The 15,506-nt window shown below is 39.1% G+C and overlaps 1 long non-coding RNA gene and 2 gene segments (V, D, J or C); all 3 read left to right on the forward strand.

Moving 5' to 3' along the window:
• The first annotated feature begins 5,797 nt into the window (after positions 1-5,797).
• Positions 5,798-6,361, forward strand: LOC127356820 (Ig heavy chain V region XIG14-like). The segment is given in 2 exon segments: positions 5,798-5,900; positions 6,002-6,361. Coding segments are annotated over 2 exon segments (351 nt in total).
• A 730-nt stretch (positions 6,362-7,091) lies between these two features.
• Positions 7,092-7,676, forward strand: LOC127356814 (immunoglobulin heavy variable 3-30-3-like). The segment is given in 2 exon segments: positions 7,092-7,234; positions 7,325-7,676. Coding segments are annotated over 2 exon segments (363 nt in total).
• Positions 7,677-14,868: 7,192 nt separating this feature from the next.
• Positions 14,869-15,506, forward strand: LOC127356828 (uncharacterized). The gene is made up of 2 exons (XR_007882064.1): positions 14,869-15,243; positions 15,342-15,506. It is a non-coding gene; the product is annotated as an uncharacterized LOC127356828 (long non-coding RNA).

The raw sequence follows: 15,506 nt of genomic DNA on the forward strand, positions 1-15,506 counted from the left end.
CAAAATCATGAAAAATTGGAATGATAGAATAAAGCTTGTTATATGACAACAATTTTACCTCTTGGATCAGTGGGATTTAAGGTTAATGTTTATATGATTTGGTTAAGTCACAATTATGAGAGTGTAATAATGTTGCAGTTCCCATTATAAAAACACTAGATGGCAGTCAGTGTCAAGTTTCTCTCTCCTCTGTCACTATCCAAGAATAAACTTCTTTTTAAAAGACTCTCATATCTGCTTATCTCACTGATCTCAACTGACTGACACTCAAACCCTGGACTGAATTAGAGTTTTATACTCACACCCTTTGTGAGCTCGCTTCACCACAACACTGATAGAACATTTGAAGTGCTGGATCAACAGTGACTGCAGCTTCATGTGTTCATTTAGTTTGGAGGTCACACTGAAGTGAAGACACTGAGAAAAGGAGAAAGACTGAACAACATCTTTATTGTTGGTGTTTCTGTCTGTTTTTAACTCACTCTCTCTCTTATTCCAGCACTCCTCCTTCTCTCACAGATTTAGTCTTTATGTATCAACACTGTAACTCCAAAATGTCTGACTGTTAAAATGCAAATTCACACACTGATACACAATCCCCACCCATTCTGCCTGCACAATATATATCCTTCATAATAACCTTTGCAGTTGCAGACTCAGCCAAGTTCCCACCATGACAGCTGTACAAAGTCTCTTCCTCTTGGCTCTCATTTCAGGTGAGTGAAGTCGGTATCCAGCTGAGGAGAAAATGAGCTTTGGATGTCTGCTGGCCCCCCCTCATCTAAACTCTGTGTCTCTTTCAGTTGCTCAGGGTCAGTCCCTCACCTCCTCAGAGGCAGTGGTCAGCAGAGCTGGAGAACCAGTCACTCTGTCCTGTAAAGTGGAAGGACTCACTCTGGCTTGGCTGCACTGGATTCGTCAGAAACCAGGGAAAGGACTGGAATGGATCGGACGCATTGATAGCGGAACTGGCACAATATTTGCCCAAAGTCTCCAAGGCCAGTTTTCCATCACCAAAGACACCTCCAAAAACCTTGTGTCCTTAGAGGTGAGGAGTCTGAAACAAGAAGACTTGCAGTTTATTATTGTGCACGAGAGCCACAGTGACACACCAGACTGCAACGCTGCACAAACACTGAACAACACTGATCCCTGTGTGAGAAGCAATGAAGCATGTCAGCCCTTTGACAACAGTTTACCACTGAATGACTGATTATCACTGAAATATATTTATTAAATAAAAAACAGTTTGCCACTGAATGATGGCCAATCACCAATGAAACATATTTCATCATAAAAAAAATATTTGTCAGTGTTTATCATGACTCACAGCAATGTCTGCTTTTATAATCAGACAACCTCCCTGTAATTAGCATTAATTAAAGTACAAAACTTAAAAGGCTACCTACATCAACTTCATGAGACTTCCAAATATGAGTGACATGGTACATATTTGTTTTTTTCATGATATTATAAAGGTTGTTGTTCAAATCATTATTTAACACTACATTGCCAATGTCATATTCAATACAAATCATAACTTACTTTTTGTTAAATTTAGTTTGTAAAGAGAAAGAAGCTGAAAAACATTAGATCAGAAAAAAAAATAAAATCACAGTTTTCCCCTGGTTGAATGCTTTAAACTATCAGTATAAACCTTTCTCTACATATATTGCATATATATAATACATATTTCTCTTCTGTGATATATCTATAGTATTATAGTTGATTATTGTTCCTTCGATGACCACATCAGCTATCTAAATTTATATATTATGTGACTGAATTTTCTCCTCGCTGTGAGGAGGAGTCAATGCAAAACTCAGATGTCTTCCACCTCTACTTATCTGACTGCAGAGAGGATGACAGAGAACAGTGGACACACAGTTTAAGTTTTAATGATGGACTATAGGACAGGACTGCTGCTGTTAACTATCTGCTGGGCAGGTGAACAACTTCACTGATGTTGATTTGACATATTTTTATGTGTGCTGCCAACGTAACATATGACATGTATCTTTCTTGGTTTGACAGGTATTGATGGTCAGACTCTGACAGAATCTGAACCAGTGGTTAAAAGGCCTCAAGAATCTCACACATTGACCTGTACAGCCTCTGGATTCACATTCAGCAGCTACTGGATGGCCTGGGTCAGACAGGCTCCTAGAAAAGGACTGGAGTCGGTTGCTGGTATTTATGACAGTAGCAACATCTACTACTCTCAGTCAGTTCAAGGCCGGTTTATCATCTCCAGAGACAACAGCAGACAGCAGCTGTATCTGCAGATGAACAGTCTGAAGACTGAAGATTCTGCTGTTTATTATTGTGCTCGAGACTCTCAGTGACACAGGAAGGACCAACGGCATACAAAAACCTCCAGTACTTATCTTTACTGGGCTTTTACTTTTGTTGTTGTTGTTTTGAAAACTGAAAGATTATTATTACCACCAAAATAAATCATTAAAAACATAAAATGTTTTAATGATCAGTTCCTCACAAAACAGCCAAGGGCAGCACAATAATCTGAAAAATGTATCAAATAAATACTATATTTACACATGTCAGGCATATTAACCCTCATCTGGACATATCAGGAGTACTGACTGGGGTCCATGGGGAGCCAAGAATAAACTACTACAAGAGAGAGCCATAAAAATGTTAACTTTCTTTTTAAAACATATAGTTGTGCCGTAAATGTCATCTGAAAAGAAACAGAAAATTATTATTTGGGGATTAAGTTTCTCTCTCCTCTGTCACTATAAGGAGACTCTCATATCTGCTTATCTCACTGATCTCAACTGACTGACACTCAAACCCTGGACTGAACTAGAGTTTTATACTCACACCCTTTGTGAGCTCGCTTCACCACAACACTAATAGAACATTTGAAGTGCTGGATCAGCAGTGACTGCAGCTTCATGTGTTCATTTATAGTTGTAGATCACCATTTCAAAGATGTTTCAAAATAAAGACTGAAGGAGCTGCTGTTTATTCTTGTGTTTGTTGAAAGTTGAATGAATAAGTGTTACTGCAATAAGACAAACATTCAATTCCTAAGTTCTTGAAGGAAAATGTCTTACTTCCACATGTTTCCTCTCTCAGCAGTAATCCACCTCACTGAGATGAGGATCAGTTTTGAAATAAAAGTGTATGAGACAACATATTCTTACTCTCTGTCTCTCAAAAATGGAAATGTGAAAACTGACAAACACACAGAAAAAGGAGAAAGACTGAAAAACATCTTTAATGTTGGTGTCTCTGTTTTAAACTCACTCTCTCGTCAGTCAAACACTTTCTCACAGATTTAGTCTTTATGTATCAACACTGTATCTACACAATCATTGAAGTCAATATAAAGTTTTCTCTGCTGTTGCAGAGATACTCAGCGTATGAAAATATATCTATCACATGTTCCCTTTTTAAACCTGTAGAGGAAGGTCTATGCAAACTCTTCCTCTCTTATAAACACTCCATCAGCAAGAACACTGGGACAGATTTATATATTTACTGAAACACTCAGATCAGAGAGCACTGAACTACAGTGTTTATCTCAGAATGGAAAATACAATGATCTGGAGTTTATTATTTGTCGTTACTATTCAGGGTGAGAGAATCAGTTCAGCTTTACATCTTTTCTAAATGTCTAACCGGTGATTAACAGATTCATTGGATAATGATCACAATTTGTTTTCTTAGAGGAGTTTGGAGTGAGATCAAACTGGACCAGACTCCCTCTGAGGTGAAAATACCTGGAGAGACAGTGAAGATGTCATGTATCATATCTGTTTATAGCATGACAAGCGGCTATTTTGACTGGATTCGACAGAGGCCAGGGAAAGCTCTGGAGTGGATCGGTGACATGAATTCAGGTTCAAACTCTCCTACCTATTCCAGCTCCTTTCAAAGTCGTTTCATCATGACTGAAGATGTACCCAGCAGCACTCAGTACCTCGAGGTCAACAGCCTGACAGCAGAAGATTCTGCTGTTTACTTCTGTGCTCGAAGAGACACAGTGACTGAAGACAGTGGAGCAGCTGCACAAAAACCTCCACAGACAACAAACAGCAGTGTGATCTTGATATCTGGGTTTTCTCCCCACCACCTGCAAAAGCACTATCATATATCCACATTATATTTCTATATAGTACTGTAAACTCATGAATAAATAATTATTTTTATGATGTTAAATCATTCACAATAATAGAATCCCTTCAAAGGGTTATTCATACTAAATGACCTATGTCACATTCACAAGTACAAAACATAAATTTTGTGAATTTAATTTGAAAAGACTTGCATCCTCATGTGCTGCCCAATATGCTTAAAGGGAATACTGAGAAGCCATAGTCCCAAGATGAATTATACGTTTTGTAATTTCACACATACATTGTTTGTAAGTGTGATAGATTTCTGAATTCAATTTATTAAGCTCCATCAAAATAAATGTGGGAAATATGTTTGTGGTTTTCATACATAGATATTTTACAGCAAAACACGTCTGGACATTTGGACTGAACATTGATTCTCCAGTTTAACCAAACAAACTAAAAGCCAAGTCCAACCCTGTTCTCTCCTCCCTGTGAGGAGGAGTTAATGCAAAACTCAGATGTCTTCCACCTCTACTTATCTGACTGCAGAGAGGATGACAGAGAACAGTGGACACACAGTTTAACATGATGGACTATAGGACAGGACTGCTGCTGTTAACTATCTGCTGGGCAGGTGAACATCTTCAGTGATCTTTAGTTGAAGTTGTCTTCAAAACGCTTCCAACTTAAAGCAACTGACCACTTTATATTTGTTTTTGTCTTGACAGGTGTTGATGGTCAGACTCTGACAGAATCTGAACCAGTGGTTAAAAGGCCTGGAGAATCTCACAGATTGACTTGTACAGCCTCTGGATTCACATTCAGTGACTACGGGATGCACTGGGTCAGACAGGCTGCTGGAAAAGGACTGGAGTGGATTGCTTATATCAGCAGTGGCAGTAGCAACATCTACTACTCTCAGTCAGTTCAAGGCCGGTTTACCATCTCCAGAGACAACAGCAGACAGCAGGTGTATCTGCAAATGAACAGTCTGAAGACTGAAGATTCTGCTGTTTATTATTGTGCTCGAGACTCACAGTGACACAGGAAGGAGCAACGCTGTACAAACATTTACAGTACTTATCCTCACTGGACTGATTATGAGAAATATTTCTGTTTATGATCTTTTGTTGTTGTTTTAAAAATGTAGAAAGATCATCAACAACAATAACCATTTAAACCCATTAAATTCTGTAACATTCACTTCCTCACAAAACAGCCAGACAGCACAGCAGTCTGGTTGCTTAAATAAATAATAATTAATAATTTATTTTCTTATCTGTCAAAATAAATACAAACATAAATAAATAAATGCCCATAAACAGTCACAGGCAATATAATAACCCCAGGTAAAAATCATTTGCAAGTCTGCAAATAATAAAATAATAAGTTGGTTAAAAGATTGAATGAATTTCTTTATTTCTGTGAGGACAAAAATTTACTTTATTACCAATTTTGTGGGCTGCAGAAAAAAGTAATACAACACAGTGTAACCAATTAGTGTTGGCAGGGTGTAATAAGTAAAGTTATAATATTACTTTTGAAAAGAGTACAGGGTAATGAGTAATACATTATTGTGTTATTTGCCCAACAGTGTTTATAACAAATCCAAGCTTTGACTGCCTGTGACAGTTGATCCTTCTTTTATAGGCTGTCAGTGTCTCTATGCAAAGTGAACTTCCTCACAGTCTGCTATAAAGACTTGATATCATGCTGTCAGATGCAGCAGAAGAAGAGAAGCTCCCATCAGATCACCTTCAATACCAACCATGTTCTCTGTAGCTCTGCTGCTGCTGCTGGCTGCTGGATCCTGTGAGTCTCACTGAGGCAGAGACACTGACAGTATGATCACAGCACACTGACTGTTCACTGTTATCACACTGATTCAATATTCAACATGTTTTCCTCCACAGGTGTAAAGTGTGAACAGTTGACACAGCCAGCCTCTGTGACTGTGCAGCCAGGTCAACGTCTGACCATCACCTGTCAGGTCTCTTATTCTCTGGGCAGCTACTACACAGCTTGGATCAGACAGCCTGCAGGGAAAGGACTGGAGTGGATTGGAAGGGCAGCTGTTGGTTACACAACATATTACAAAGATTCACTGAAGAACAAGTTCAGTATCGACTTAGACTCTTCCAGTAACAAAGTGACTCTAAACGGACAGAATGTGCAGCCTGAAGACTCTGCTGTGTATTACTGTGCCAGAGAGACACAATAACACAAACCATCAGTAGACCTGAACAAAAACCCCTCAGTGCCTGAACACTTGTAAAATGAAGCCACCAGAGGAGGAGCCCTCAGACCACTAATGATTTCAACACCAGTTCACTGTTACAGTGAAGAGAGAAAGAGGCCTAATAAGATTTGAAAAGGTAAATTAATATAAGATGGTTCATTAAGATATTGAATAATAATATCAAACACACAGTGTTTACAGAACATGTTTTTTTCCTTCTGTCTCAAAAATAAAAATTATGGAATTTCTTTGTATTGACTGAAAAACATGGGTATTCATGGCATCCATGGACTGAAGAGTTACATGTTATTCATGTATTTAATGCTTAATTAATATTCTCAAATGTATTCTTCACTATTATTGCTACTCAATTTTTTTTTCTCCTGAAATCTTGAAAATGGTATGACTTATGAACACTTGAAAGACATTTTCTTGTGAGAAAATCACTATTGTAACATAATGAAGAACATTTGTTAGGGTGTTATTTGACATTCATTTACATTAAAATGTAAAAATACTCACTTTAGGTGTATGGTAAAATTGATAAACTATTGTTGAGGTCTTCACATGATGCAGACTGTGGTCTTTAATATGGTCTTTAATAAGGGTCAACCAACTTAAATAATGTGTTTGTCAACCTGTTGCACAAATTATACTTAAACATGCAAGAGGGACTCTTGGAGGAATGACTAATGTACAGTAAACATTCATTCTGCAGTTTCACCAAACATCAACTGAGATCCAAGTAAATCCAGTTCCACACTGTGAGGAGGAGTCAATGCAAAACTCAGATGTCTTCCACCTCTACTTATCTGACTGCAGAGAGGATGACAGAGAACAGTGGACACACAGTTTAACATGATGGACTATAGGACAGGACTGCTGCTGTTAACTATCTGCTGGGCAGGTGAACATCTTCACTGATCTTTAGTTGACATATTTTCATTTTGTGCTGCCAATGTAACACATGACATGAACAGCTTTCTTTGTTTGACAGGTGTTGATGGTCAGACTCTGACAGAATCTGAACCAGTGGTTAAAAGGCCTGGAGAATCTCACAGATTGACCTGTACAGCCTCTGGATTCACATTCAGCAGCTACTGGATGAACTGGGTCAGACAGGCTCCTGGAAAAGGACTGGAGTGGATTGCTATTATCAAATATGACAGTGCTGATATCTACTACTCTCAGTCAGTTCAAGGCCGGTTTACCATCTCCAGAGACAACAGCAGACAGCAGGTGTATCTGCAGATGAACAGTCTGAAGACTGAAGATTCTGCTGTTTATTATTGTGCTCGAGACTCACAGTGACTGGAGTTGGTTGAGCAGCTGTACAAAATCCTACAGCACTCATCTTTACTTTACTTCAGAAAGATCTGTATTTTATTTTGTTTTTATTTTTTTCTTTATGAATACATAACAATATGTGAGGAAGATCATCTAATAACAATAACAATTAAGCACCTAAATAAATAAAATGTCTTCCTTTAATGATCACTTCTTCACAAATCAGCCAATGACAGCCAAACAGTCTGATGAAATCACTGTCCAGGTCTGAATAAAAGAAAGACATGCAGCTACACATTAATGTTTATATCATTTGGTATCTAAAGTAGCTAACAGTATGAGAGTGAAAAATAATGTCACAGTTCCAGTTATAAAGACACTAGAGGGCAGTCAGTGTCAACTTTCTCTCTCCTCTGTTACTAAAAGAAGAAACTTAGATCTGCTGTTCTCATTGATCTTAACTGACTGACACTTGAACTCTGGACTGAACTAAAGATTAATACTCCTGCTGCTCATGTACACTGGATATTGTGAGAGTTGATACTTTTCTATCCTAAACAAAAGTCTTGTGTTAACTTCATTCAGCACAATTTGAACACTAAAGTTGGACTATAAGGTGTTCAGGTAACTTACGAACTACTTTAGTTTTCATCAAAGCATTTGTCACACAGGTTTCAGTACCTGAGCAGCTGTTTTCCTCTTGAGGCTCCAAGTTTCTCTGTATGTCTTCAAACATCTGCAAACACTGAAACCATTAAAAGTCTTTTATGCAAACCAGCAGCATCACACTGAAGTTTACATGATCCTTGCTGTCACTATATTTCTGTTTGCAGTGATTACAATATGTGAGCGACTAAATGCTAATGCTGCAGTAAAACGCTGTGCTCATACTTTAATCAGGAATATGGTGTCATATTCAAATTCTGTATTGAACACATTGAACACACTGTAAACATGGTTCATAGAAAGCAACATTCTGGTTGCTCTTTTGTTTCATTGCGTGCACATTAGCATTGTTATTGCAATACTGATTTTATTGAATATGTTTTCCATTATCCATGATTTATGTTCACATTAAGAATAGCAATAATTAGGGGGGCGCTGTGGAGCCGCGGACCAAGATGGCAGCTTAGGGTGGGTGCTCCTTGCAGCTCTGCTAAAAGTTCACAAAGTCCTAGTCATTAACGCTTCTAATTAGTTCCAAAAGATGTCTAAACAAACAACGCTCAAAGACTGTGAGAGCAGCTCCAGATCCCGTGGCTCTCAGAGACCCAAAACTACAACTAATGCGGCAGCCGATGATGCTAACGATGCGGCTAGCCCACGGACTGACTTAGCTGCGGTGCTAAGTGAGCTGCAGTCACTGTGTACGGCTGTCAGTAGGGCTGGGCGATAATTCGGGATTGCGATAAAATTTTGATCGATTTCGATAATAAGCTTGGGACATATTATTCGATATCACATGAAAAAGTAAGCGCAACAACAACAGTATCAGAGTCTACCGGCTGCCGTATGCCGGTAGGACACGCCCACTTCCCATTGTGAGCAGCGTGGCTACATTTAGGGGGAAAGAAGTTGGAAAAAGGAGAAAAAATTAGCGAAACTGAAGTCGAGGACAGCGAAAAAATAATGTCGAACGTAAAAGCGACATCACTACATCACCCGAGACCGAAGACATTGTTGAAAAAAAGGTAACACGACGTCAATTGTGTGGACGTGGTTTGGATACGGCAAAATCGACCAGGAGCAGGCGAGGCCAATCTGCAAAATATGCCGGCGGTTGGTACCAGCCAGGACGGGAAACACAACAAATCTTTTCCATCACCTGAGACGGCACCACCCCAGTAATTGCACTGAGAGTGTGACTCTGCGGGCTCAAGCTGGCACGACACCACACACACAGCCAAGCAAAACCACTACGTCTGCCGTTAGCATCGCTAGCGGGAGCGGCTCTGTTAAACAACAACAATCCATCCAGTCGTGCTTTGCAGCCATTGAAATGAAAAACAATCAAAGCGGAGCAAAAATATAACAACGCTATTACTTATTGCCTCGCTAAAGATATGTGCGAGTGTAATGTGAATCCTTTGTCTGCATGAAGACCTTAACAAAAACATTTTGTGCTCATTATTGGAAGGCATATTCTTTAATTTTTTATTAAACTTTATAATAAAGTTTCAGTGAATCTCTTGTTTCTTCAAGCTTCAGGATGTCCCAGACACTGGCAGCATCTGTAAAAGCTACATATCGTGATAAGAATCGAGATCGATCAATATGGAAAAAAAAAAAAAATCCATATCGCCCAGCCCTAGCTGTCAGCGTGATTAACACCAAGATAAGTACTTTTGACGGCTTTGAGGTAAAACTTGACAACGTGGAGAAACGCATAGCTGAGATGAATAGCTCTGTTGATGCTGTGCAAAAGAGCTTTGCGGTCCTTCAACAAGATATTACCACTAATGCTAAGCGGCTCACAGAGGCTGAAGGGCGCATAGGGGACACCGAAGACAGCCTGCAGAGTGTGAAAACGGAGCAGACTGACGCCGCTAAATGCATCGCCTTTTTAGAGTCTAAGACGGAAGACCTAGAAAATCGTGCTCGGAGAAAGAACTTAAAACTGGTGGGGCTCCCCAAAAACGCTGAAAAGACCCAGCCCATGACTGATTACATCCAGCGTATGTTTCCTGGTCTGGCTGAGGCTCGACGCCGCCAAGTCTTTCACCTTGGAAAGAGCGCACCGCACTCTGGCAAGACTAGGACCAGATCAGAGGAGAGCTGTAATCAATTGTTTCCTGCGATTTCAAGACCGGAAGTTTGTCTTCAACACATCCAAACAACGCCCGCTCTCTCACGATGGTCACAAAATCTTCTTTACTCAAGATCTATCAGCGGAAACCATGAAGGTGCGGAGCTTATTCAATGCAGTGACGGAAAAGTTCATTGAAGCGGGAACTTTTCGGGGATTCAGCCTACGCCCTTGTAAAATGAGGGCTCTCCACAACGGGAAGATAGTCCTTTTCTCCACACCAGAAGAAGCTGAGAACTTCCTCCCAAACTCCTAAACTTCTAATGCCGAGGAATATAGGTAACTATAGATTTCAAAGGTTAAGTGTTTTCTTATATGTCAGTTCTTACTACTTTCATTTATTCTATTCTTTTATTTTTTGTCACACTCAACATGGTCATCTATCTCACTGCACTTGAAACAACATGGAAAGTCCAAAACTGTCTGATTTAAGATTTACCGTTGTCGCCGGCGCCATTCCATGGCAATAAGCTAATTAAACTGAAACAGGTAATGAACAGACTTAAAAACCTACATTCTAAAATTATTTTTCTTCAGGAAATTCATATTACATATTATCATATTGTCACTGAAATCAAGTAGGTGGCCTGGTCAAGTTATACATGCCACATATAACAATTATGCTCGGGGCTTACTAATTCTTATCCACAAAACAATTCCTTTTCAACTTACTAATATTATCCGGGACCCCCAAGGAATGTTTGTAATCGCTCAGGGTAGGATCCTGTCTCTAGCATTGAATTTGGCCAACATATATGGTCCTAATGAGGACAACCCAAAATTTTTTGAAGATTTCTTCTTAACATTGTCTTCATTGTATGGCCTAAATATTATTGGTGGGGATTTCAATTGCACTTTGAACCTGTCAGATCAACACTAACCAAACTAACGCATGCATTAGATGGGTAGCCTTCAAGGCATATATTAGAGGGCAAATTATTAGTTTCACAAGCACTAAAAACAAGAAAAAAAAAGCAGAAATTAATAAATTAGAGAAGCAAATAAAATCTTTGGAAATAGATATAAATAATAAAGACGACCCTAAAAAAACAAAAACACTTACTAATTTTAAGAATGGAATACAATAAATTAACATCTGATAAAGCAGCAAAAAGTTTACTGTGGTTGAACCAGGCTTTTTATGATCAGGGAGAAAAGGCCGGCAAATTGTTAGCTTTGAGATTTAAAAAAATACAATCTGAAAGAGCTATTAATGGCATAACTACTCAATCAGGGGAGATATCAAACGATCCTCAAGATATTAATAATACATTTAAGGAATTTTATCAATCACTGTACAGGTCAGAATGCTCCCCCACACCCGCTTATAGAGATGCCTTTCTTAATCAGCTCAAGTTTGAAATGCTCACCAAGGAGGTTAAAGAGGACCTAGATAAGGACATAACGGTGGAAGAGCTATTGCAGGCCATTAAAAGTATCAACTCAGGCAAAGCTCCAGGGCCTGATGTCCTGCCAATAGAGTTTTATAAAACCTTCCAGAAGCAGTTGTTGACCCAACTCTTGAATATGTTTAACAAGTCATTTAATAATGGTATATTACCACCAACTTTAAGACTCGCAATACAATACAATACAATAATTCTTATTTTGAAACCCGGGAAAACGCCAACCGACTGCTCCTCGTACAGGCCTATTAGTCTTATGGGAGTAGACACAAAAATATTGTGTAAAGTTCTTGCTAAAAGGCTAGATCCATATATATCCCTTCTTTGGTACATAGTGATCAGAATGGGTTCGTACAGAATCGTCAGGGATTTCATAACATAGAAGGGTCCTCAACATAATCCACTTGAAAAATAACACCAGGGATACAGCGCTGTTATCTTTAGACGCTAAACAAACGTTTGATAGAATCAAGTGGCCTTATTTGTTCAATTTGTTACCAAGATATGGACTTTGGGGGAAATTTCTGAAATGGATAGAATTATTGTATACCAACCCTACAGGACGTGTAATGACGAATAACAATTTATCAAGCTTGTTAATGTTAGAGAGGTAAACCCGTCAGGGCTGTCCTCTCTCCACACTATTGTTCATTTTGGCTATTGAGCCTTCAGCCATGTCCATTAGAGCTAAAGCCAATTTGTCAGGTATAACAATTGGAGGTCACGAACATAGGATATCGTTGTATGCAGACGACGTGATCCTTTTTTTGTCAAACTTATCAAACAGTGTACCAGACATTATTACATTTAATTAATACATTTGGTCAGTTTTCTGGATACAGTATTAATAATGCTAAATCTTCTATACTTTTCTTGAACAAAGATGATAGAGCTAATCCAGTTATAAGTACACCCTTTTCTAATGCGAGGGAGGGCTTTACCTATCTTGGAATTAAGATTACCCCCCAAATTAATACAGTTGCTGAAGCAAACTATGACCCGTTGATGAGAGAAGTACAGGACTTACTTGAAAAATGGACAACAATGCCAATATCAATGATTGGCCGGATCAACATAATTAAGATGACTATCTTGCCAAAATTCTTGTATTTGTTTCAATCACTCCCAAAACCACTGCCAAAATCCTTTTTTAAAGAAAACAAAAGTGCATTTTGTAGGTTTATCTGGAACAATAGAAAACCTAGACTAAGACTCAGATTATTGTATTTGCCATATGATAGGGGTGGATTACAGATGCCCAGTTTACGGTGGTATTACTGGGCCGCTCAGCTGCGCAGTCCTGTTTTATTTTGTCACACACTCCCCTCCAGCATGGGTTTATATTGAACAAGCATCAATATCTAAGCTGCCATTAAGCCTATATTTATATTCAGCAGATTTTAAAACTTTAAAGAACAAAAACAACAAATCCCTTCCTGAAAAATTCTATTGATATATGGTTTAAAGCTCACAGACATATCGGTGATACACCCCCCCATCTCTCAATTTTCACCTGTTTGGGATAATGCACAGTTTACTCCTGGCAGGGCAGGTGGTGGTTTTCAGGTTTGGGCTGACAGGGGGGTGCAAAAAATTGGGGACTTATATGTTCAGGGCACTTTTTTAACAACCTTTGTTTGAAGTATTCAATCCCAAAGAAACACTTTTTGTAAATACTTAAAATTGAAGCATTTCATCTCGTCAAAGCATCACCAAGCTACACGTGAGCCGCTGCTGCCCTGCCTTGAGGGCATTGTGTTAAAACACATGAATGGGAAACGGCAAATCTCTACACTATATACAGCACTTGTCTCGCATGATGAGGAATCTAGTCATGTTAGAAGGAGGGCATGGAGTTTAGATATTAAGGAAGCTATTGAAGAAGCTGAGTGGGCGACAGCTTGTTTAAAAGCTCAATCACAAACCATTAATACTCGAATGTAACTGCTACAACATAAGTGGTTAATGAGGACATACATAACCCCTGAGACACTCAATAAATGGCCCCCTGGCATTCCAGATACATGTGTGAAATGTTTGACTGAGAGAGGTACTTTGATTCATTGTGTATGGGAATGTCCTAAGCTGGTAACTTTTTGGAAATTGGTTGTCCGCACTCTAAGTAAAATCACAGGTATTTAGTTACCCTGCGTAGATAAACTTTCTATTTTAGGGATATACCCAGATCGCTTCTCTGTTAACTCTAAGTGTAAGACTCTGATCAACTTTGGCCTCCTGCAGGCCAGGAGGATGGTTGCTCTGTCTTGGAGAGAGACTGAAGTATCCTCTACACAATCCTGGATTAGCGAGATGGCAATGTGTGTTAAATTAGAAAAGCTAACCTATGTCATTAGGGATAAAGTGCAAGAATTTGAAGAGGTGGTTCTTTTTTTTTGTTTATTTACTTATTATTGTTGTCATTATTATTAATGTATATTTTTATTTTTATTTTTGCATGTGTCTGTATGCAGTGAGGTCTGCCTGCATGTCATTGTGCAACTAATGTGGTATTTGTTGATGTGTTTTGTGTGTTCTTATTGAAAATCAATAAAAAACATTGTTCAAAAAAAAAAGAAAAAAGAATAGCAATAATTATCAATAGTTGTTGCAGTTATTTAACTGACAAGTTTTAATATTGAAATGTAGCCAATACAATACATTTAGACCTTAATCATTAATACCCTTGAAAAGTTTACAGTTATTTGATTTCTCTCACTATCACTGTAAATGTGAAGTCTGATTTTCAAAATGTTACAGTTGAGTGTGTAATGAAGTTAAAATATCATATGTAAAGCAGAGGTGATTTCCAGGCATGTTTTCACTCTGCAGATATAATAACAGTCAACAGACTCTTCTATTGGCTCCAGTTAGACCAACATTGATGCTTCATATGTTTGATTCTATGCAAACTCAGTGACCTTCCTTGTTACTCAGCTATAAAAACTTCCCATCAGGCTGTCAGTGGACTTCACAGCACGTCAGTTTCAACATAAACCATGTTCTCTGTAGCTCTGCTGCTGCTGTTGGCAGCTGGATGTGAGTCTCTCTGGATTTGTCAAAGTCAACAGTTATTCTTTTGCAGTATAACTTGATCATTTCTTACAAAACTGTCACGATCCGCCGGCCGTGACCCTGGCCTCCTTCATGGTATGTGCGTGAATGTAGTTTTTGTGTTCTTTTTCTCCCTTTTGGTGTGCCTGCTGTGTGCTTGGTGTGTTTTGGTTTGGCATCCGTCTCTGTGTTTTGCTCTCTCCCTCATGCTCTGGAAGCCACTGGTGGGCGTGGTCGCTGGAGCTCCTGCCTACAAACCTGCGGCTCATCACACCACTCCAGCACACCTGTTCCTCATCCTACAATCAACTCACCTTTATAAGCCAGGCCGACCTTCCATTCCCTGCTGGATTGTTGAATCAGCTAGTATGAGAACATGCCAGCCAACCTGAACTTGCACTCAGTTTCTTGGAGTCTTGTGAAATACCTGTTGCTAACTCGCTCTTTCCCCTGTCTCACCTCAGACCATCTTACCCTGAGCCTTGACCCAGTTCTGCCTGCCAGCACCGCAAGACCTAGCACTGGAGCTCGGACCCCATTCCCACTCTCTGACTCATCAGAATCTCCAGCCACTCAAACCACGTTCTGTTTGTGCAACTCAAATAAATTCACCTTTATTGAAACTTCAA

This window comes from Dicentrarchus labrax, unplaced genomic scaffold, assembly GCF_905237075.1.
Source record: "Dicentrarchus labrax unplaced genomic scaffold, dlabrax2021, whole genome shotgun sequence".
NCBI lineage: Eukaryota > Metazoa > Chordata > Actinopteri > Moronidae > Dicentrarchus > Dicentrarchus labrax.